The following is a 21856-nucleotide window of genomic DNA, read 5'->3' on the forward strand; positions in this document are numbered from 1 at the left end:
ATACCTCAAAATATCCCTAAAAACAGCACAGAAATCCCCCAAAAATGACATTGAAATCCCCCAAAAATGACATTGAAAACCCCCAAAAACGAGATCCAAAATAACCCAAAAAAAACCCCAAAAACAGAAAAATCCAGAGACCCCTTCCAAATCCCCCCTGGGACACCAAAATCCCCAAATTTGTCCAAATTCCCCCCAAAATCCCCTCCAGGATCCCCCAAATACCCCCAAAATCCTCAAATTCCCCTCAAAATCCTCAAATTTTCCCCAAAATCCCCTCCCAGGACCCCCCCTAAAATCCCCCAAAATTTCCCCCAAAATTTCCCCCAAAATCCCCAAAATTTCCCCCAAAATTTCCCCCCCAAATTCGCCCCAAAATTCCCAAAATTTCCCCCAAAATTCCCCCCCCCAGCCCCTCCCCCAGCGGGCGGGGGGGATTTGAGGGTGGGGGAGGGGCGGAATCCCCCCGGCCCCTCCCCCACCCCCCGCCCCTCCCCCACCCCATCTGCTCCCCGTTAATCCCCAAGGGGGGGGAGGGGCGGGGGGGGAGGGGCCGCGTGGGAAAAGGGGGGGGGAGGGGAGGGGGAGGGGCGACCCCAAAAATGGGGGGGAGGGGATTCCCCAAAATTCGGATTTTTTTTTTTTTTTTTTTTTGCGGTTATTTTTTAATTTTTTTAAAATTTTTTTGGGGTTTTTAAAAAAAATTTTGTCTTTTGGGTTTGGTTTTTTTTTTTTCTCCTCACCCATTTTTGGGGACCCCAAATTTTTTTTTGGGGGGGGGGGATTTTCAATTTTGGAGGCGGAATTCCCATTTTTGTGGAAAATTCGCATTTTGGGGGGAGGAAAATTCCCATTTTTTGGGGAGGGAAATTCCCAATTTCTGGCGCGTTCTCCATTTTTGGGGGGGGGGGGAAATTCCCATTTTTTTGGGGCAATTCCCATTTTTGGAGATTAAATTCCCATTTATGAGAGGGAAATTCCCATTTTTGTGGGAGGGAAATTCTTATTTTGGGGGGATTTTCTGGTTTTTTAAGGGATTTTTAGTTTTGGGGGGATTTTTCCTGATTTTTCTTGGGGTCCCATTTTGGGTGGAAGTTCCAAATTTTTGGGGGATGGAAGTTCCCATTTTTGAGGGAATTTTCCCTGTTTAATTTTTATGGGTTTCCCCCCATTTTTTAATGGGGTTTCTCAGTTTTTAATGGGGTTTTCCTTATTTCGGAGGAAATTCCCTATTTTGGGGAATTTTCCCTATTTTGGGGGAATTTTCCCTGTTTTCAGGGAATTTTCCTCTATTGATTTTTTATGGGATTTCTCTGGTTTTTTTTATGCGATTCCCCTCTTTATTTTTAATGGGATTTCTCCTTTTTTATGGAATTTGCCTGGTTTTTATGGGATTTCCATTTTTTTATGGGACTTCCATTTTTTAATGGACTTCCATTTTTTTATGGAATATAAATATTAATATAGAAATAGAAATATAAAATTTTTTTTTAATATTTTTTTTCTCTGTTTTTAATGGGATTTTCCCATTTTTCAGGGCTGGGGATGGGGACAGGGACAGGGATGGGGACAGGGGGACAAAGGGACAGGGGGACAAAGGGGACAGGGGGACATCGGGGTTTGGGGACATGAAAATTTGGGGACATTGGGACATCAGGGTTTGGGGACATGGGGACGTCAAAATTTGGGGACATCGGGATTTGGGGACATCGGGATTTGGGGACATCGGGATGGACACGGGGATGGGGACATGGGGACATCAGGGTTTGGGGACATTGGGGTTTGGGGACATTGGGGTTTGGGGACAGAGGGCCTCAGGGATTTGGGGACATTTTCCCTGTTTTTGATGGGGTTTGGGGGGACAGGATTTGGGGACATCAGGATTTGGGGACATAGGGATGGACACGGGGACAGGGACAGGGACAAGGACACGGTTTGGGGACATGGGGATTTGCACCAGGATGGACACAGGGACAGGAGGACAGGGATGGACACAAGGACAGGGACACAGGGATGGGGACAGGGCCTCAGGCCGGCCAGGCCGCTGGCGCAGGGACAAGGACATGGGGACACCAGCGGGTTTGGGGACAGGGACAGAGTTTGGGGACATCGGGATTGCACCAGCATGGACACAGGGGACAGGGACACAGGGACAGGGATGGACACAGGGACAGGATGGACACAGGGACAGCAGGGACAGAGGGACAGGGATGGGGACACAGGGCCCTGCGGCCTGGCCAGGCCGCTGGCGCAGGGACAAGGACATGGGGACATCATCGGGGTCTGGGGACACTGGGATTGACATGGGGACAGGGACAGGGACAGGGACAAGGACACAGTTTGGGGACATCGGGATTTGCACCAGGATGGACACAGGGACAGAGGGACAGGGACAGGGGGGACATGGGGACACAGGGCCTCAGGGCCTGGCCAGGCCGCAGGGACAAGGACAGGGGACACAGGGATGGGGACAGGGATCTCAGGCCTGGCCAGGCCGCTGGTGCAGGGACAAGGACATGGGGACAACATCGGGGTTTGGGGACAAGGGGATTGACATGGGGATGGGGACAGGGACAGGGACAAGGACACAGTTTGGGGACATCGGGATTTGCACCAGGGTGGGAACAGGGACAGGGACAGGGATGGGGACAGGGCCTCAGGCCCAGCCAGGCCGCTGGCACAGGACAAGGACACGGGGACACCATCGGGGTCTGGGGACATTGGGATTTGCATGGGGACATCGGGATTGGCACCAGGGTGGGGACAGGGACAGAGGACAGGGACACAGGGATGGGGACAGGGATGGACAGAGGGACACAGGGACAGGGACACAGGGATGGGGACAGGGATGGACAGAGGGACACAGGGACAGGGACACAGGGATGGGGACAGGGCCTCAGGGCCCGGCCAGGCCGCTGGGGCAGGGACAAGGACACGGGACACCATCGGGGTTTGGGGACAGGGACAGGGGCAGGGACACCGGTTTGGGGACATTGAGATTGACACAGGGACAGGGACAGAGGGATGGGGACACACACACAGGGACAGGGACAAGGACACGGTTTGGGGACATCGGGGATTGGCACCAGGGTGGGGACAGGGACAGGGGACACGGGGACAGGAACACCCAGATTGACACAGGGACAGGGATGGACAGAGGGACAGGGACAGCAGGGTGGGGACAGGGACACAGGGACAAGGACACGGGGACACCATCGGGGTTTGGGGACATTTTCCCTGGTTTTTATGGGGTTTGTGGGGACAGGATTTGGGGACATCGGATTTGGGGACATGGGGGTTTGGGGACAGGGGGGTTTGGGGACAGGATTTGGGGACATGGGGGTTTGGGGACATGGGGGTTTGGGGACAGGATTTGGGGACAGGATTTGGGGACAGGATTTGGGGACAATGGGGGTTTGGGGACATGGGGGGTTTGGGGACAGGGATTTGGGGACATGGATTTGGGGACATGGGGGTTTGGGGACATGGGGGTTTGGGGACAGGGGTTTGGGGACAGGGTTTTGGGGACAGGGATTTGGGGACATGGGGGTTTGGGGACAGGGGTTTGGGGACAGGGGTTTTGGGGACAGGGGTTTGGGGACAGGGGATTTGGGACATGGGGGTTTGGGGACATGGGGGTTTGGGGACAGGGATTTGGGGACATGGGGGTTTGGGGACAGGGATTTGGGGAACATTTTTCTGCGTTTTTTGTGGGATTTGGGGACATCGGGATGTGCGGCCGTGGGAATCCGGAGCCCGGTGGTGCCGCTGGCACAGGGCCGAGGCCGAGGGGACACGCGGGGGACACTCGTGACAAGCTCGGGGACACTCGTGACACACTCAGGACATGCGTGACAAGCCTGGGGACGCTGAGGGGACGCTGGTGGCACAATCGGGGACACGCGGGGGACACCCGTGACAGGCCGGGGACAGGCTGGAGACGTGCGTGACAAGCCTGGGGACACGCAAGGGACACTCGTGACCAGCAGGACACCGCGGGACACGCTCGTGACGCCCTCGGGGACACTGAGGGGACACGATTGGGGACATCGGTGACACGTTGGTGACACGTTTGGTGACACGTTGGTGACACGCGTGTGCACCCCGGGTGACGCAGGAGCCGCGTCATGGCTGGGGGGGGGCCTGGCAGCCCGGGACCTGTGTCCCCAACGTGTCCCCAACGTGTCCCCTCATTGTCCCCCTCTGTATCCCCTTCTTGACCCCCTCCATGTCCCCTCAGTGTCCCCAATGTGTCACCATTGTGTCCCCTCAATGTCCCTCTGTGCCCCCCTTTAATGTCCCCTCAGTGTCCCCTCTGTGTCCCTTCAATGTCCCTCCTTGTCCCCTCTGTGTCCCCTCAATGTCCCCTTCCCTGTCCTGTCCCTGTCCCCTCCTTGTCCCCCTCAGTGTCCCCTCTGTGTCCTTTCAATGTCCCCTCGCTGTCCCCTCGGTGTCCCCCTCATGTCCCTCCTTATCCCCCCTTAATGTCCCCTCTGTGTCCCCAGTGTGTCCCCTCCATGTCCCCCTCACTGTCCCCTCGGTGTCCCCTCAGTGTCCCCTTAATGTCCCTCTGTGCCCCCCTTTAATGTCCTTCACTGTCCCCTCCATGTCCCCTTTGGTGTCCCCTCAATGTCCCCCTCTTTGTCCCCCTCCATGTTCCTTCTGTGTCCCCTCGATGTCCCTCTGTGTCCCCTCAGTGTCCCATTGCCGTCCCTTGCACACCTGGCACACCTGGCACACCTTGCACACCCCTCCATGTCCCCTCAGTGTCCCCTCACTGTCCCTTGCACGCCGCCAGCACCTTCCAGCACTTTCCAGCCCCGTCCCTTGCACGCCCCTGCGGCACCGCGGCGGCGCCTTGCACACCTCACACCTGTCCTTGCACACTCACCCTGTCCCTTGCACACTCACCCTGTCCCTTGCACACCCACCCAAAGCCTTGCACACTCACCCTGTCCCTTGCACACCCGTCCCTGTCCCTTGCACACCCACCCTGTCCCTTGCACACTCACCCCAGACACTCACACGCTCGTTACAGCCCCTTGCACGCCCACCCTGATCCCCGAGCGTGCTCATTCCAGACCCTTGCAACGCCCACCCTGAGCCTTGCACGCCTGCCCCAAACCTCGAACGCCGGTGCAAAGCCTTGCACGCTCATTGCGGACCATTGCACGCCCATCCCGGCCCCCCTTGCACGCTCATTGCGGACCATTGCACGCCCATCCCGGCCTCCCTTGCACGCTCATTGCGGACCATTGCACACCCATCCCAGCCCCTTGCACGCTCACTGCAGCCCTGCGCCCTCTCCCTCTGCAGCACCCACTGCAGTGCCTTGCACACTCACCCAGACCCCTTGCACACCCACCCAGACCCTTGCACACTCATTCCGGACCCCTTTCGCAGCCCCCAGCCCCATTTCCAGCCCCCTGCGCCTTGCACGCCCACTGCATTTTGCACGCTCATCCCGGCCCTTGCACGCTCATCCTGCACCTGTCAGGACCCCTCCCCTCAATTTTCAGGACCCTCCTCAATTTTCCACCCCCTCTTCCTCTCTCAGACCCCTCCTCAATTTTCCATCCCTCCTTAATCTGTCAGGACCCTCCCCGAGCCCCCTCCCCAAATTCCCCCCATCCCTCACCTGTCCGGGACCCCCCCCCCCTCCCATTTCCAAGCCCCCTCCTCACATTTCCAAACCCCCCCTGACCTCTCAGACACCCCCCCCTCATATTTCCAGACCTTCCTCAATTTTCGGGACCCCTCCACAATTTTCCGGACCCCCCCTCACATTTCTGAGCCCCTCTCCTCCATTATCAGCCCCCTCCCCATTTGCCCGGTCCCCCCCCCCCCTCACATTTCCAGACCCCTCCCTCAATTTTCAGGACCCCCCCCCCTCAATTTCCCACCCCCTCTCGCATTCGAGGACCCCCTCCTCACATTTCCGAGCCCCCTCCTCACATTTCCAAACCCCCCCTGACCTCTCAGACCCCCCCCCTCATATTTCCAGACCCGTCCCTCAATTTTCAGGACCCCCCCCCTCAATTTCCAACCACCCCCCCCCCGTCACATTCCCCCCCCTCCCTCGCCCCTCCCCAAATTCCCCTCCCCCCCCTCCTTACCCCCATCTTGGCGCCGTTCGCTGCTCCCCGCGGGGGGGGGGCGGGGCCGGATTTGGGTCTGGGGGTCCCCGGGGGGGGGTCGCCGGCGGGGGGGGAGGGGGTCCCGGTGGTTTTTGGGGGGGGGGTCCCGGAGGGGTTTTTGGGGGGGGGGTCCCGTCCCCCGTTGGCGGCTGCGGCGCTTCTGGGGAGGGGGCGCGGGAGCGCCGGGGCTGAGATGGGAGCGGGGGGGGCGCGCGGGGGGGGGGCCCGACCAATCAGGGAGCGCCGGCCCCTCCCCCCGCCCGCGGGAAGCCACGCCCCTTTTACTGCGGATCCGATTGGGGGGGGGGGTGAGGAAAAAAAAAAAATTTAAAAATTATAAAATAAATTAAAAATAAATTTTTAAAAATGGACCGTGGGGGGGGTGGAAAATTCTGGGGACCCCCCCCCGTAATTAACGCCAGCTTAATTAAATCCGAATTGGGGCGAGGGGGATAAAACAACCATTAAAAATTCTAAAATAAATTAAAAATAATTAAAAAAAAAATTAATTGGGGGGGGGGGATGGAAAAATCTGGAGACCCCTCCCCTAATTAAAACCGGACCCCCTTAATTAAATGCGATTGGGGGGGGGGGCGGGAGGAAAAATAAATAAATAAATAAAAATAATAAATAAATAAATAAAAATAAATAAATAAAACTGATTGGGGGTGGGTGGAAAATTCTGGCGACCCCCCCCCCCCAATTAAATCCGATTGGCGGGGAAGAAAATTTTTAAAAAAACTAAATAAAATAAAATAAATAAAATATAAAATAAAATAAAATAAAATAAAATAAAATAAAATAAATAAAATAAAATAAAATAAAATAAAATAAAATAAAATAAAATAGGGGGTGGAAAATTCTGGACTCCCCCCTAATTAAAGCCGGACCCCCTTAATTAAATCCGACAGGGGAGGGTAAGAAAAAAAAAAAATTAAAAATAATTAAAAATAATTAAAAAATAAATAAATTGATGGGAGGGGACGGAAAATTCCGGCGACCCCCCCCCCTAATTAAACCCCCTTGTAATTAACCCTCAATCCCCCCCCCCGATAATTAAATTTTGATTTTTTTCCTTTAATTAAAATCGGGAATTTTTGTTTTTAACCCCTCCCCTCCCCCCCCCCCCCGTTGGTGGCGCAGTGCGGAGCTGCCCCTCCCCCACCCCAATGCGACCCCCCCCCAAATTTCATCGGGGACCCCCCCCCCGTAATTAAACACACCCCAAGGATCGGGGGTTAATTAATGGCTGTAATTAGCGGTGGGGAATTAATTGAAGCAGCGCCCCCCCCCCCCACCGCAATGCGGGCGGAAAGACGCAGTGACCCCCCCCCCAAAAACTGAAACCCCCCGCCCCCAAAATTGGGACACGCCCCCCCCAAAAAAATCGGGGCTCCCAAAAATGTCAGAAAACCCACCCAAAAAAATAGGACCCTCCCAAAAATAGCAGGAATCCACCCAAAATTTCCCCCCCAAAAAAATCGAAACACCCTCAAAATTAAACCCCCAAAAAATAAGACCCCCCCCCATTTAAATCCCCCTCCGAAAATGAGACTCCCCCAAAAAAATCAAAGCCCTAAAAAAAACCACAACCCCCCCAAAATTAAATCCCCAAAAAATCAAACACCCCCAAAATAAAATTTAAAAAAAAAATTTTTTCCCCCCAAAACCTCAAATTTCTCCCCCCAAAAAAATTCAGCCCCTCCCCCCATTTAGCCCCTCCCAAGACCCCCCCTTAATTAACCCCCCCATTAATTAATCAATCCCCAATTATCGATCCCGCCCCCCCCCATCCCGCAGCATCCTCGCGCCGTCTCCATGGCAACGCCCCGAGCGCTCCTGGCAACGGCGTCGCCATGGCAACGGCGGGGAGGGGGCGACCTTGGAAACGGGGGCGGGGCCGCGACCCCTCCCCCACCAACGGGGAGACCCCCCAAAAAAATAATAAATTTAATGGGGGAAATGGGGGAAAAATGGGGAAAAATGGGGAAAAACCGGGGGGAAAAATGGGGAAAAATGGGGAAAATTCTGGAAAATATTGGGAAAAATTCTGGGAAAATGGGGGAGGGAATTGGGGGAAAAATTGGGGGGGAAATGTAGGGAAATTGGGATAAAATCCCGGAAAAAAAACTGGGGAAAATGGGAAAAAATGGGGAGGGGAATAGGGAAATATCTGCGAAAAAAATTAGGGGGAAGTCGCGAGATATTGGGGAGAAATCTGGGGAAATGTCGGGAAAAGAAATAGGGAAAATTCGGGGGGGAAATCGGGAAAAAACTTGGGGATAAATCTGGGAAAAATTTGGGGGAAATGGGAAAACATTTGGGGAGAAATGCGGGAAATTAGGGAGAAATCTGGGGGAAAAATTGGGGAAAATCCCAGGGAAATTGGGGAAGATTCCCGGAAATCGGGGAGAAATCTGGGGAAAACTTGGGGGAAAATTGGGGAAGAATCTGTGAAAAAAATTGGGGAGAAATCTGGGGAAATTGGGGGAAAATCTGGGGAAAAAAATGGGGGAAAATGGGTGGGGGAAATCCCCGGAGAAATTGGGGGAAATTAGGGGAAAATAGGGAGAAATCTGGAAAAAAAAAGGGGGGAAATTCCAGGGAAATTGGGGAAAAACTGGGCAGAAATTGGAGAAAAACTGGGGGAAAATCTGGGGAAATTGGGGAAGAATTCCCTGAAAATTGGGGAGAATTCCAGGGGAAAAAACTGGGGAGAAATCCGCGGAAATTAGGAAAACTTCCCGGGAAACTGGAGAGACGTTCCCGGTAAAATAATTGGGGAGAAATTCCCGGATTTATTTATTTGTTTATTTATTTATTTAATTATTGGGGAGGTCCCGGGTTTATTTTTGGGGGGTTTTCCCAGGCTTTATTTATTTTAGGGGGGGAGGGATTCCTTTTTTATTTATTACTTTATTATTTTATTTATTGTTTTTATATTTATTATTTTTTATTTTTACTTTTATTTTTATTTTATATTTATTATTTTTTATTTTTACTTTTATTTTTTTATTATTTTTTATTTTTATTATTTTTATTATTTTTATTTTTCCGGGTGTTTTCCTTCCCTCCCCCCCCCCCCCCCCCCCCCGGCTCCTCGCGCGCGCGGTGTCCCCGGTGACGTCACGTCTGGTTTCCATGGCAACGCCCCCCCCCCCAGCGCGTGGTGGGGGCGGGGTGACCTTGAAAGGTCCCTTTGAACTCGCCGCTCATTTGCATCTCATTTGCATCTCATTTGCATCGCGGCGCTGCTTCCCGCGCGCTCCTGCGGCACCCCCCGGCGGCGAAACGTTTAAATTTATTTTCATTTTTAATTTTAAATTTTTTATTTATTTTTATTTTTATTGTTATTTTTATTTTTATTTTTACTTTTATTTTTATTTTTATATTACTTTATTTTTATTTTTGTTTTTATTTTTACATTTATTTTTATTGTCATTTTTATATTATTTTCTTTTAGGATTTAGTTTTTTTAATTTTAATTTTTATTATAACACTATTTAATTTTTATTTTTATTTATTTTCATTTTTATTTTTATTTTTTGGGGCGAATTCGGGCAATTTTAAGGACACTCACAAACACTCCTCGTAAAAGTCCAGGTGGGTTTTTATTAATTAATTTTTTTTTTAATTAAGGGGGGGAGGGGCGCGCGCGCGATGACGTCAACCCCGTCCCCCCCCCGAACCGAGAGGGGGAAATTTCCGGAAAAAAATCCAAAAAACCGGGAAAAAAACCCAAAAACAATCCCAAAAAAAATCCCCAAAAAATCAACACCCGAACCCCTCCCCCCCCCAAAATCAAAGCCAAACCATTAATTAGAATAATTAATTAATTAAGAACGCCACGCCCCCCTCCCCGCCCCCTCCCCCCTCAGCCCCTCCCCCATCCCGGCCCCGCCCCCCGCGCCGTTCTGGGGAGGGGGGGAGGGGCGGAGGGGGAAGGGGCGGGGCCTCGTGGGGGGGCGGGGGCGGGGCTGAGGAGGGGGAGGGGCTTTCCCACGCCCCTCCCCCACCCCGGGAAGGCACAGTGCAAATTTGGGGGAGGGGGAGGGGCTTCAAATCCGATGTGGGCGGGGCTAAACCCAAATAAGGGCGGGGGGGAGGGGCTTTGGGGTGGGGGCGTGGCCCCTCCCCCCAATTCCCGCCGCGCGCACGGCGCACAAGGCGGGGGGGGAGGGGCTTTGAAACGTGGGGCGGGGCTTAAATGGGTGGGGCTTAAAATGTGGGCGGGGCTGCTGGGGTCATTCCCCGCCCCCTTCCACAGAAGGGGGCGGGTGGGGGAGGGGCTGGGGCGTCTTGGGCGTGGTCGGAGGGGGCGGGGCCGCCCCTCCCCCGGCCCCTCCTCCAGCCCCTCCCCTGGGCGGGGCCGGGGGCGTGGCCCGCAGCGCTTGGATGCGGCGGCACTCGGGGCACACCCGCACGTGCGTGCACGGAGGGGGCGGGGCCGCGGTGGGCGTGGCCCCCGCCGCGACCCCGCCCCCTTCCAGGTGCGCCCCGCCCCCTCCCAGCCCCGAGTAGAGCTTGCCGTTGCTGAAGCGCATCTCGCGCAGGGCGGGGGGCGGGGCCGCCGAAGCCCCGCCCCCCGCGTGATGATGAGGATGATGGGGGTGATGCGGGGGAGGGGCGGGACCCCCGAATTTGGGGTGGGGGCGGCGGCGGCGGCGGGCGCGGGGGCGGCGGCTGCAGGAGACGGCGCGGCGCAGCTCCCGCAGCATCTCCGTGCACAGCGAGATCTGCGCAAATCGGGGAAATTTGGGGAGATTTGGGGCCTTTTGGGCGGTTTTGGGTCTGGGGTGTTTGCAGAGGAAATTTCCCTCAAATTGAACCCGAGATCCCCCCAAGATTCCAAATCTGAGTTTGCAAAAGTCGCCCAAATCTCCCCAACCCAAATTCCCCCAAATTCCCCCAAAATCCCCCCAAAATCCCAGACCTCCCTCCCCAAGTTTCTCCCAAATCCCTCACCCCAAATTCCCCCAAAATCCCCCCAAAATCCCCCCAAAATCCCAGACCTCCCTCCCCAAGTTCCCCCAAATCCCTCACCCCAAATTCTCCCCCAGGACCCCAAACCTCTGCCCCCAAAATTTCCACAATTCTCCCCCAAATCCCCCCCAAATTCATCCCAAAATCCCAAACCTCTCTCCCCAAAACTCCCCCAAAATCTCTCGCCCCAAATCCCCACAAATTGCCCCCAAAATCCCCACTAAATTCTCCCAAAGCCAAATTCCCCCGAACTCCCCCAAACTCCTCCCCAAATTCCACCAAATTCCCCCCAAACCAAATTCCACTAAATTCCCCCAAATTCCCCCCAACTTTTCCCCAAATCCCCCCAACCCAAACTCCCCCAAATTCCCCCCAAGTCCCCCCAAGTTTTCCCAAATTCCCCCAACCCAAATTTCCCCAAACTCCCCCAAATTTTCCCCAAATTCCCCCAACCCAAATTACCCCAAATTTTTCCCAAAACCCCCCAACCCAAATTCCCCCAAATTCCCCCCAAGTCCCCCCAAATTTTCCCAAATTCCCCCAACCTCCCCCAAATTTCCCCAAATTCCCCCAACCCAAATTTTCCCAACTTTTCCCCAAATTCCCCCAACTTTTCCCCAAATTTCCCAAACCCAAATTCCCTCAAACTCCCCCAAATTTTCCCCAAAACCCCCTAACCCAAATTTCCCCAAATTTCCCCCAAATTCCTGAATTCCCCCAAATTTCTCCCAAATTTCTCCCAAATTTCCCCAAATCCCCCTTCCTCCAGGCCCCTCCCCCAGGCCCCGCCCCCTCCCCAAGCCCCGCCCCCACCTCCTCGCTCTCGGCCGAGCGCCGCGTTGACCACACGAACTCCATGACGGCCACCAGGATGGCCACGACCAGCCCGCACACCAGCACCACGAAGATGCCGCCGATGTTCTCCATGCCCAGCCCTGGCGGCGGCGCCGTCAACGCAACAAAACCCAACTTGGTCAACCCAACCCAACCCAACTCAACCCAACTCAACCCAACGCAACGCAACCCAACTTGGTCAACCCAACGCAACGCAACCCAACCCAACCCAACGCAACCCAACGCAACCCAACTCAACCCAATGCAACGCAACCCAACTTGGTCAACGCAACGCAACCCAACACAACGCAACACAACCCAACCCAACTCAACCCAACGCAACGCAACCCAACACAACTTGGTCAACCCAACTTAACCCAATCCAACTCAACCCAACGCAACCCAACTCAACCCAATGCAACCCAACCTGGTCAACCCAACACAACCCAACTCAACCCAACCCAACCCAATGCAACGCAACACAACCCAACTCAACCCAACGCAACCCAACTTGGTCAACCCAACCCAACTCAACCCAACGCAACGCAACCCAACTCAACCCAACGCAACACAACTTGGTCAACCCAACACAACCCAACCCAACTCAACCCAACCTGGTCAACCCAACTTAACCCAATCCAACCCAATCCAATCCAATGCAACTCAACTCGGTCAACCCAACCCAACCCAAGTCAACCCGAACCCAACGCAACTCAACCCAACCCAAGTCAACCCAAGTCAACTCAACCCAATTCAATCCAACTCAACTCAACTTGATTTGGTCAACCCAACCCAACTCAACTCAACCCAACCCAACAAAACATGGTCAACTAAAGTCAACCCAACTCAACCCAACCTAAATTGGTCAACCCAACTCAATGCAACTCAACTGAACTTAAATTGGTCAGCCAAACTCAACCAACCCAGCCCGACAGAACTCAACCAACCCAACTCAACCCAACTCAGTCAACATAACCCAACTTGACCCAACCCACCTCAAACCAACTCAACCCAACTCAACTCAACTTGGGCAACCCAACCAACCCAACCCAACCCAACCTGGGTGAACCAAACTCAACTGACCCACCCCACCCCACTGCCCCGAGGCCACGCCCACCTTTGGCGCGGTGATCCTCCTCCTTGGGGCAGTGCCCCCCTTCCCACCACTTCCTCTTGAGGATCTCCAGCCGGTTGTTCTCCTGCAGCTGCAGGATGGCCAACGTGATCTCATCGCGGAACGGCGACCCTGCCACGACAACGGGGGCCGGTCCCACCTCCTCCCAGGGTGGGCGTGACCCCGCCCAAGCCCCGCCCCCCGCGGCCCCGCCCCGCCGTACCCAGCGGCATGCCGATGCCGTAGCCCTTGGTGTCCAGCAGCCCGCCGATCTGCGTCAGGTTGCAGTTGTGGCGCCGGTGGTACTCGTTCATGGTGGACTCCAGCAGGAAGGCGTACTTGGAGTTGAGGACGCGCGCGATGCCTTCCTCCGTGCTCTTGACGAAGACGCTGGGCTGCTTGGAGTGCATGTAGTTCCACATCCGCTGGTAGGTCTGGTAGCGCGAGTTCTGGCGGGGGGGGCGGCCGTGGGGAAGACGGGCTTTGGGGGGGCTGGCCGGGGCGGGGTCATTGGGTTGGGTTGGGATGGGTTGGGTTGGTTGAGTTGGATTGGGTGGATTGGGTTGGTGGAGTGGCTTGGGTTGTGTTTTCTTGGGCTGGATTGGGTTGGGGTTGGTTGGGTTGGGTGGGTTTGGGTGCGTTGGGTTCAGTTGGGTTGGGTGGGCCCAGGTTGGGTTGGGTTGAGTTGGGTTGGGTTTTGTTGGGTTGGGTTGGGTTGGATGGATTGACCGAGGTTGGGTTGGGTGGGCCCAGGTTGGGTTGGGTTGGATTGCATTGGTTTGGGTGGGTTTGGTTTGGTTTTGTTGAGTGTGTTGGGTTTGGTTGGGTTGGGTTAGATTGAGTTGGGTTGGATTGAGTTGGGTTGGATTGCATTGGTTTGGGTGGGTTTGGTTTGGTTTTGTTGAGTGTGTTGGGTTGGGTTGGGTTGGGTTGGATTGAGTTGGGTTGGATTGAGTTGGGTTCATTGGGTTGGGTTGGTTGGGTTTGGTTGTGTTGGATTGGATTGGGTTGAGTTGAGTTGGGTTGGGTTGGGTAGGATGGATTGGGTTGATTGATTTGGTTTATTTATTGGTCGGGTTGATTCATTGTGTTGATTGGATTGATTGGTTGATTGGGTTGGCTGATTGATTGATTGGTTGGTTGGATTGGCTTGATTCATTGACTGATTCATTGGGTTGATTCGTTGGGTTGATTGATTGGATCAATTGTGTGGATTGATTGGTTGATTGATTGGATCAATTTGGTTCATTGGTCGGTTGATTGGGTTTATTGGTTGGTTTGATTCATTGGCTGATTGATTGGTTGAGCTGATTGGTTGATTGGGTTGATTGATTGGTTGGGTTGGTTTGGTTGATTGGATCAATCAGGTTGATTGATCAATCAGACTGATTGATTGATTGATTGATTGACAGACTGCCACCATGGGGCGCTGACCTGGAAGCAGGTCATGGTGGAGCCGGCGTGGGGGTTGATTGGGTTTATTGATCGGGTTGATTGGTCAGGTTAATTGATTGGGTTGACTGATCGATCGATTGATCGGATCAATGGATCGGCACCGCGGGGCGCTGACCTGGAAGAAGGTCATGGTGGAGCCGGCGTGGGGGTTGATTTGGTTTATTGATCGGGTTGGGTTGACTGGTCAGGTGAATTGATTGGGTTGACCGATCGATCGATCGATTGATCGATGGGATCGATTGATCGCCACGGCGGGGCGCTGACCTGGAAGAAGGTCATGGTGGAGCCGGCGTGGATGGTGCCATTGGGGTTGATTGGGTTTATCGATTGATTGGGTTTATCGATTGGATTGGGTTGATTGGTTGGGTTGGATTGGGTTGACTGACCGATCGATCGATTGATCGATAGGATGGATCGATCGGCACGGCGGGGCGCTGACCTGGAAGAAGGTCATGGTGGAGCCGGTGTGGGGGTTGATTGGGTTTATTGATCAGGTTGGGTTCATTGGTCAGGTTAATTGATTGGGTTGACTGATCAATCGATCGATCAATCGATCGGATCAATGGATCGGCACGGCGGGGCGCTGACCTGGAAGAAGGTCATGGTGGAGCCGGCGTGGATGGCGCCATTGGGGTTGATTGGGTTTATCGATTGATTGGGTTTATCGATTGGATTGGGTTGATTGGTTGGGTTGGATTGGGTTGATCGATCGATCGATCAATCAATCGGATGGATGGATCGCCACCGCGGGGCGCTGACCTGGAAGAAGGTCATGGTGGAGCCGGCGTGGGGGTTGATTGGGTTTATTGATTGGGTTGATTGGTCAGGTTAATTGATTGGGTTGACCGATCGATCGATCGATTGATCGATGGGATCGATTGATCAATGGGATCGATGGATCGGCACGGCGGGGCGCTGACCTGGAAGAAGGTCATGGTGGAGCCGGCGTGGATGGTGCATTGGGGTTGATTGGGTTTATTGATCGGGTTGGGTTTATTGATCGGGTTAATTGATTGGGTTGACCGATCGATCGATCGATCGATGGATCAATCAGATCGATGGATCGCCACCGCAGGGCGCTGACCTGGAAGAAGGTCATGGTGGAGCCGGTGTGGATGGCGCCATTGGGGTTGATTGGGTTTATTGATCGGGTTGGGTTTATTGATCGGGTTAATTGATTGGGTTGACTGATCTATCGATCGATCGATCGGATGGATGGATTGCCACCATGGGGCGCTGACCTGGAAGAAGGTCATGGTGGAGCCGGCGTGGATGGCGCCATTGGGGTTGATCGGGTTTATTGATCGGGTTGGGTTGATTCATTGGCTGAATGGGTTGATTGGTTGGGTTGGATTGGGTTGACTGATCAATCAATCGATTATCGATCGGATGGATCGATCGCCACCGCGGGGCGCTGACCTGGAAGAAGGTCATGGTGGAGCCGGCGTGGGGGTTGATTGGGTTTATTGATTGGAGTGGGCTGGTTGGTTGGGTTGGATTGGGTTGACTGATCGATCAATCGATTATCGATCAGATCGATTGATCGGCACCGCGGGGCGCTGACCTGGAAGAAGGTCATGGTGGAGCCGGCGTGGATGGCGCCATTGGGGTTGATTGGGTTTATCGATTGGATTGGGTTGATTCATTGGCTGAATGGGTTGGTTGGATTGGGTTGACCGATCGATCAATCAATCGATCGGATGGATTGATCGGCACCGCGGGGCGCTGACCTGGAAGAAGGTCATGGTGGAGCCGGCGTGGGGGTTGATTTGGTTTATTGATCGGGTTTATTGATTGGGTTAATTGATTGGGTTGACTGATGGATCGATCGATTGATCGATAGGATCGATGGATCGATCGGATCGATGGATCGGCACGGCGGGGCGCTGACCTGGAAGAAGGTCATGGTGGAGCCGGCGTGGATGGTGCCATTGGGGTTGATTGGGTTTATTGATCGGGTTGGGTTTATTGATCGGGTTAATTGATTGGGTTGACCGATCGATCGATCGACTGATCAATCAGATCGATTGATCGGCACGGCGGGGCGCTGACCTGGAAGAAGGTCATGGTGGAGCCGGCGTGGATGGCGCCATTGGGGTTGATTGGGTTTATCGATTGGATTGGGTTGATTGGTTGGGTTGGATTGGGTTGATTGATCGATCGATCGATTGATCGATAGGATCGATTGATCAATCAGATCGATGGATCGGCATGGCGGGGCGCTGACCTGGAAGAAGGTCATGGTGGAGCCGGCGTGGATGGCGCCATTGGGGTTGATTGGGTTTATTGATTGGTTGGGTTGGATTGGGTTGACTGATCGATCGATCGATCGACTGATCAATCAGATCGATGGATCGGCACCGCGGGGCGCTGACCTGGAAGAAGGTCATGGTGGAGCCGGCGTGGATGGCGCCATTGGGGTTGATTGGGTTTATCGATTGATTGGGTTTATCGATTGGATTGGGTTGATTGGTTGGGTTGGATTGGGTTGACTGATCGATCGATCGATTATCGATCGGATGGATTGATCGGCACGGCGGGGCGCTGACCTGGAAGAAGGTCATGGTGGAGCCGGCGTGGATGGTGCCGTACTCGATGTTGGTCTGGTCGGCGAGGTCGTCGGCCGACTCCACCGGCACCTCCATGCGCTGCACGGTCAGGAACGCCGCCAGGTTGGCCGTGTACGACGAGATGATGATGAGGGTGAAGGCCCACCTGCCCCCCCAAAAAAAACCACCGGAAACGTCAAAAACACCGCCCCAAAAATTAAAAAAAAAATTATTCTAAAAATCCAAAACGAAGGACCCCAAAAAATCCCACAAAAAACTGCTGCAAAGCCCACAGAAATCGCCCCAAAAATTTTTAAAAAATCGCCTCAAAAATCCCACAAAAGCCTGCTCCAAAGCCCACAGAAATCGCCCCAAAAATCCCTTAAAAATCACCTAAAAAATCCCTCAGAAATCATTCCAAATAGCCAAATAAATTACTCCAAAAATGCAAAAAAAATTATTCCAAAAATCCAAACTGAAAGACCCCAAAAATTTTAAAAAATCATCTCAAAAATCCCACAAAAAACTGCTCCAAAGCCCACAGAAATCACCCCAAAAATCCCTTAAAAATCACCTCAAAAATCCCACAAAAAAACCGCTGCAAAACCCACAGAAATCGCCCCAAAAATTTTTAAAAAATCGCCTCAAAAATCCCACAAAAGCCTGCTCCAAAGCCTGCAGAAATCGCCTCAAAAAACCCTCAGAAATCATTACAAATATCCAAAGAAATCACTCCAAAAATCAAAAGAAAACCACCCCAAACTGCAAAGGAATCACCTCAAAAATCCCACAGAAATAACCCCAAAAATCACCCAAAACCCCACAAAAAATCTCCCCAAAAATCCCTAAAAAAACCATCCCAAAATTCCCAAAAAAATCACCTCAAACAGCACAGAAATCGCCCCAAAAATTCCTTAAAAATCACCTCAAAAATCCCTCAGAAATCATTCGAAATAGCCAAAGAAATTACTCCAAAAATGCAAAAAAAATTATTCCAAAAATCCAAAACGAAGGACCCCAAAAATTTTAAAAAAACACCTCAAAAATCCGAAAAAAAGCCGCTCCAAAGCCCACAGAAATCGCCCCAAAAATTTTAAAAAAACCACCTCAAAAATCCCACAAAAGCCGCTCCAAACCCCACAGAAATTGCCCCAAAAATCCCTTAAAAATCACCTCAAAAATCCCACAAAAAAATAAAACCGCTCCAAACCCCACAGAAATCGCCCCAAAAATCCCTTAAAAATCACCTCGAAAATCCCTCAGAAATCATTCCAAATAGCCAAAGAAATCACTCCAAAAATGCAAAAAAAATTATTCCAAAAATCCAAACCAAAGGACACAAAAAATTTTTTAAAAATCGCCTCAAAAATCCCACAAAAAAACCGCTCCAAACCCCACAGAAATCGCCCCAAAAATTTTTTAAAAATCGCCTCAAAAATCCCACAAAAGCCTGCTCCAAAGCCCACAGAAATCGCCCCAAAAATCCCTTTAAAATCACTTCAAAAATCCCTAAAAAATCATTACAAATATCCAAGGAAATCACTCCAAAAATCAAAAGAAAACCACCCCAAACTGCAAAGGAATCACCTCAAAAATCCCACAGAAATAACCCAAAAATCACCCCAAAAATCCCTAAAAAAACCATCCCAAAATTCCCAAAAAAAATCTCCTCAAACAGCACAGAAATCACCCCAAAAATCCCTTAAAAATCACCTCAAAAATCCCACCAAAAAAAATAAAACCGCTCCAAACCCCACAGAAATCGCCCCAAAAATCCCTTAAAAATCACCTCAAATATCCCTCAGAAATCATTCCAAATAGCCAAATAAATTACTCCAAAAATGCAAAAAAAATTATTCCAAAAATCCAAAACGAAGGACCCCAAAAATTTAAAAAAATCACCTCAAAAATCCCACAAAAGCCTGCTCCAAACCCCACAGAAATCGCCCCAAAAATCCCTTTAAAATCACCTCAAAAATCCCTCAGAAATCATTACAAATATCCAAAGAAATCGCTCCAAAAATCAAAAGAAAACCACCCCGAACTGCAAAGGAATCACCACAAAAATAACCCCAAAAATCACCCAAAATCCCACAAAAAATCACCCTAAAAACCATCCCAAAATTCCCCAAAAAATCAGCCCAAAAATCCCTAAATCGCCCCAAAAATCCCCAAAACTCCACCTCAAAAATCCCCAAAAAAATCAACTGAGAAATAAAATTAAAAAATCGTCCCAAACCCCACAGAAATCACCTCAAACCCCCTCAAAACCCCCAAATCCCCCTCCCCAAATCCCCCTCCCCAAATCCCCACATACCTCCACATACACCCCATAAATCACCCCAAAATCACCAAAAATCACCAAAAATCACTCAAAATGACCCAAAATTCGAAATTCTCACCAGACCCCGCTGACCGGGGCAGCACCTCAGCGCCCTGCTGTAGGAGCCCCCTCCCCAAATACCCCCAAATCCTCCCCAAATCCCCCCCAAATACCCATATACACCCCACATACACCCCATATACACCCCATAAATCACCCAAAATGACCCAAATTTCGGGATTCTCACCAGACCCCGCTGACACAGCGCGTGGAGAGGGCCCGGGGCAGCACCTCGGCGCCCTGCTGCAGGAGCCCCCTCCCCAAATACCCCCAAATCCCCCCCAAATACCCCCATACACCCCATATACACCCCAAAAATCACCCCAAAATCACCCAAAATGCCCCAAAATTCGGGTTTCTCACCAGACCCCGCTGACACAGCGTGTTGAGAGGGCCCGGGGCAGCACCTCGGCGCCCTGCTGCAGGAGCCCCCTCCCCAAATACCCCCAAATACCCACATACACCCCATATACACCCCATAAACCCTCCAAAATGACCCAAAATGACCCAAAATTCAGGATTCTCACCAGACCCCGCTGACACAGCGCGTGGACAGCGCCCGGGGCAGCACCTCGGCGCCCTGCTGCAGGAACCCCCTCCCCAAATCCCCCCAAATACCCCCTAAATCCCCCCAAATACCCACATACACCCCATATACACCCCATATACACCCCATATACCCCCCAAAATTGCCCAAAACCACCGGATTTTTTGGTTTCTCACCAGACCCCGCTGACACAGCGCGTGGACAGGGCCCGGGGCAGCCCCTCGGCGCCCTGCTGTAGGAGCCCCCTCCCCAAATAACCCCAAATCCCCCCAAATCCTCCCCAAATACCCACATACACCCCATATACACCCCAAAATCACCAAAAATCACCCCAAAACCACCGGATTTTTTGGTTTCTCACCAGACCCCGCTGACACAGCGTGTTGAGAGGGCCCGGGGCAGCACCTCGGCGCCCTGCTGCAGGAACCCCCTCCCCAAATACCCCCAAATACCCCCCAAATACCCACATACACCCCATAAATCACCCCAAAATGACCCAAAATGCCCCAAAATTTGGGATTCTCACCAGACCCCGCTGACGCAGCGCGTGGACAGGGCCCGGGGCAGCACCTCGGCGCCCTGCTGCAGGAACCCCCTCCCCAAATACCCCCAAATACCCCCCAAATCCCCCCAAATACCCACATACACCCCATATACACCCCATATACCCCCCAAAATTGCCCAAAATCACCGGATTTTTTGGTTTCTCACCAGACCCCGCTGACGCAGCGTGTGGACAGCGCCCGGGGCAGCACCTCGGCGCCCTGCTGCAGGAACCCGCCCACCGGGAACCAGAGGCTGTTGCCCAGCGTGTACTGGTTCTGCACCAGCCCCGGGCGCTCGCGCAGGCACGGGTGCGGGTTGTACCACTCGTACGGGCTCAGCCTGCAACGGGGGGGGGACAGGAACGGTGGGGACCCCCCCTCTGGGATGGGGGGAGTGGGGGAGTCCTGGGGGGCGGGCCCACAGGTTGTTGGGGGGTCACCCCGAATTAATTTGGGACCGCCCTAAGTTAATTCGGGTCATTTGGGCCATCTGAAGCCATTTGAAACCGCCTCAAATTTGCATGGGACCACCCTAAATTAATCTCGGACCACCCAAAAATAATCTGGGACCACTTTGAACCAGTCTGGGACGACCCCAAAATAATCTGGGACCACCCCGAACTCATTTGAGACCACCCAAAATTAATTTGGGAACACCCGAACCCAGCTGTGACCACCCTAAATTAATCTGGGACCACCTAAAAATAATCTAGGACCACCCAAAAATAATCTGGGACCACCCCAAACCTGTCTGGGACCACCCTGAACTCATCTGGAACCCCCCCCAAAATTCCTGTGGGACCGCCCCAAAAATCATCTGGGACCGCCCCAAAGTGAGTGCGGGTTGTACCACTCGTACGGGGCACAGGGGTGTGGGTTGTACCACTCGTACGGGCTCAGCCTGCAATGGGGGGGGGGGACAGGAAAGGTGGGGACCCCCCCTCTGGGATGGGGTGGACCCCCGAGAAAATGGGGGCTCATCCCTATTAATCCCAATTAATTTGGGGCCACCCTAAATTAATTTGGGGCCACCCAGAACCCGTTTTGGACCACATTGAACCAATTTTGGGCCCCGTTTTCGAGGCATTTCCCCCCATTTTTGGGCCCAGTTTTTGGGATGTCGCTCCCTCATTTTTGGGCCCCATTTTTGGGACATTTCCCCCCAGTTTTGGGCCCCATTTTTGGGTCGTCCCCCCCTCATTTTTGAGCCCTGTTTTGGGGGCATCCTCCCCTATTTTTAGGGCCATTTTTTGGGGTGTCCCCTCCTAAATTTTGGGACATATTTTGGGGCATCTCTCCCCAATTTTGG

General features: G+C 52.7%; 1 protein-coding gene and 1 long non-coding RNA gene across 11 annotated transcripts in view; both read right to left on the reverse strand.

The window, feature by feature from the left end:
• Positions 1 to 895: 895 nt before the first annotated feature.
• Positions 896 to 3304, reverse strand: LOC141727349 (uncharacterized). Its single transcript, XR_012578384.1, has 2 exons — positions 2656 to 3304; positions 896 to 2026 (listed from the first exon to the last, which is right to left on the reverse strand). It is a non-coding gene; the product is annotated as an uncharacterized LOC141727349 (long non-coding RNA).
• Positions 3305 to 9729: 6425 nt separating this feature from the next.
• GRIK5 (glutamate ionotropic receptor kainate type subunit 5) overlaps positions 9730 to 21856 on the reverse strand; it is a 51323-nt gene continuing 39196 nt past the window's right edge. For 3 of the 10 annotated variants that reach the window (XM_074533853.1, XM_074533860.1, XM_074533859.1), the window contains 7 exons: positions 20758 to 20887; positions 20529 to 20572; positions 17073 to 17238; positions 13292 to 13517; positions 13072 to 13200; positions 11934 to 12055; positions 9730 to 10873 (listed from right to left, as the gene is read on the reverse strand). In XM_074533853.1, coding sequence (XP_074389954.1) covers positions 10382 to 10873; positions 11934 to 12055; positions 13072 to 13200; positions 13292 to 13517; positions 17073 to 17238; positions 20529 to 20572; positions 20758 to 20887 — 1309 coding nt within the window. In that variant the 3' untranslated portion in view covers positions 9730 to 10381. Of the gene's footprint in view, positions 10874 to 11933; positions 12056 to 13071; positions 13201 to 13291; positions 13518 to 17072; positions 17239 to 19642; positions 19687 to 19818; positions 19863 to 19982; positions 20027 to 20363; positions 20408 to 20528; positions 20573 to 20713; positions 20888 to 21856 lie in introns of all 10 variants that reach the window. The other 7 variants (XM_074533862.1, XM_074533854.1, XM_074533855.1 and 4 more) reach the window with 6 other exon arrangements.

Source organism: Zonotrichia albicollis, unplaced genomic scaffold, assembly GCF_047830755.1.
Source record: "Zonotrichia albicollis isolate bZonAlb1 unplaced genomic scaffold, bZonAlb1.hap1 Scaffold_115, whole genome shotgun sequence".
In the NCBI taxonomy this organism is placed as follows: Eukaryota; Metazoa; Chordata; class Aves; order Passeriformes; family Passerellidae; genus Zonotrichia; species Zonotrichia albicollis.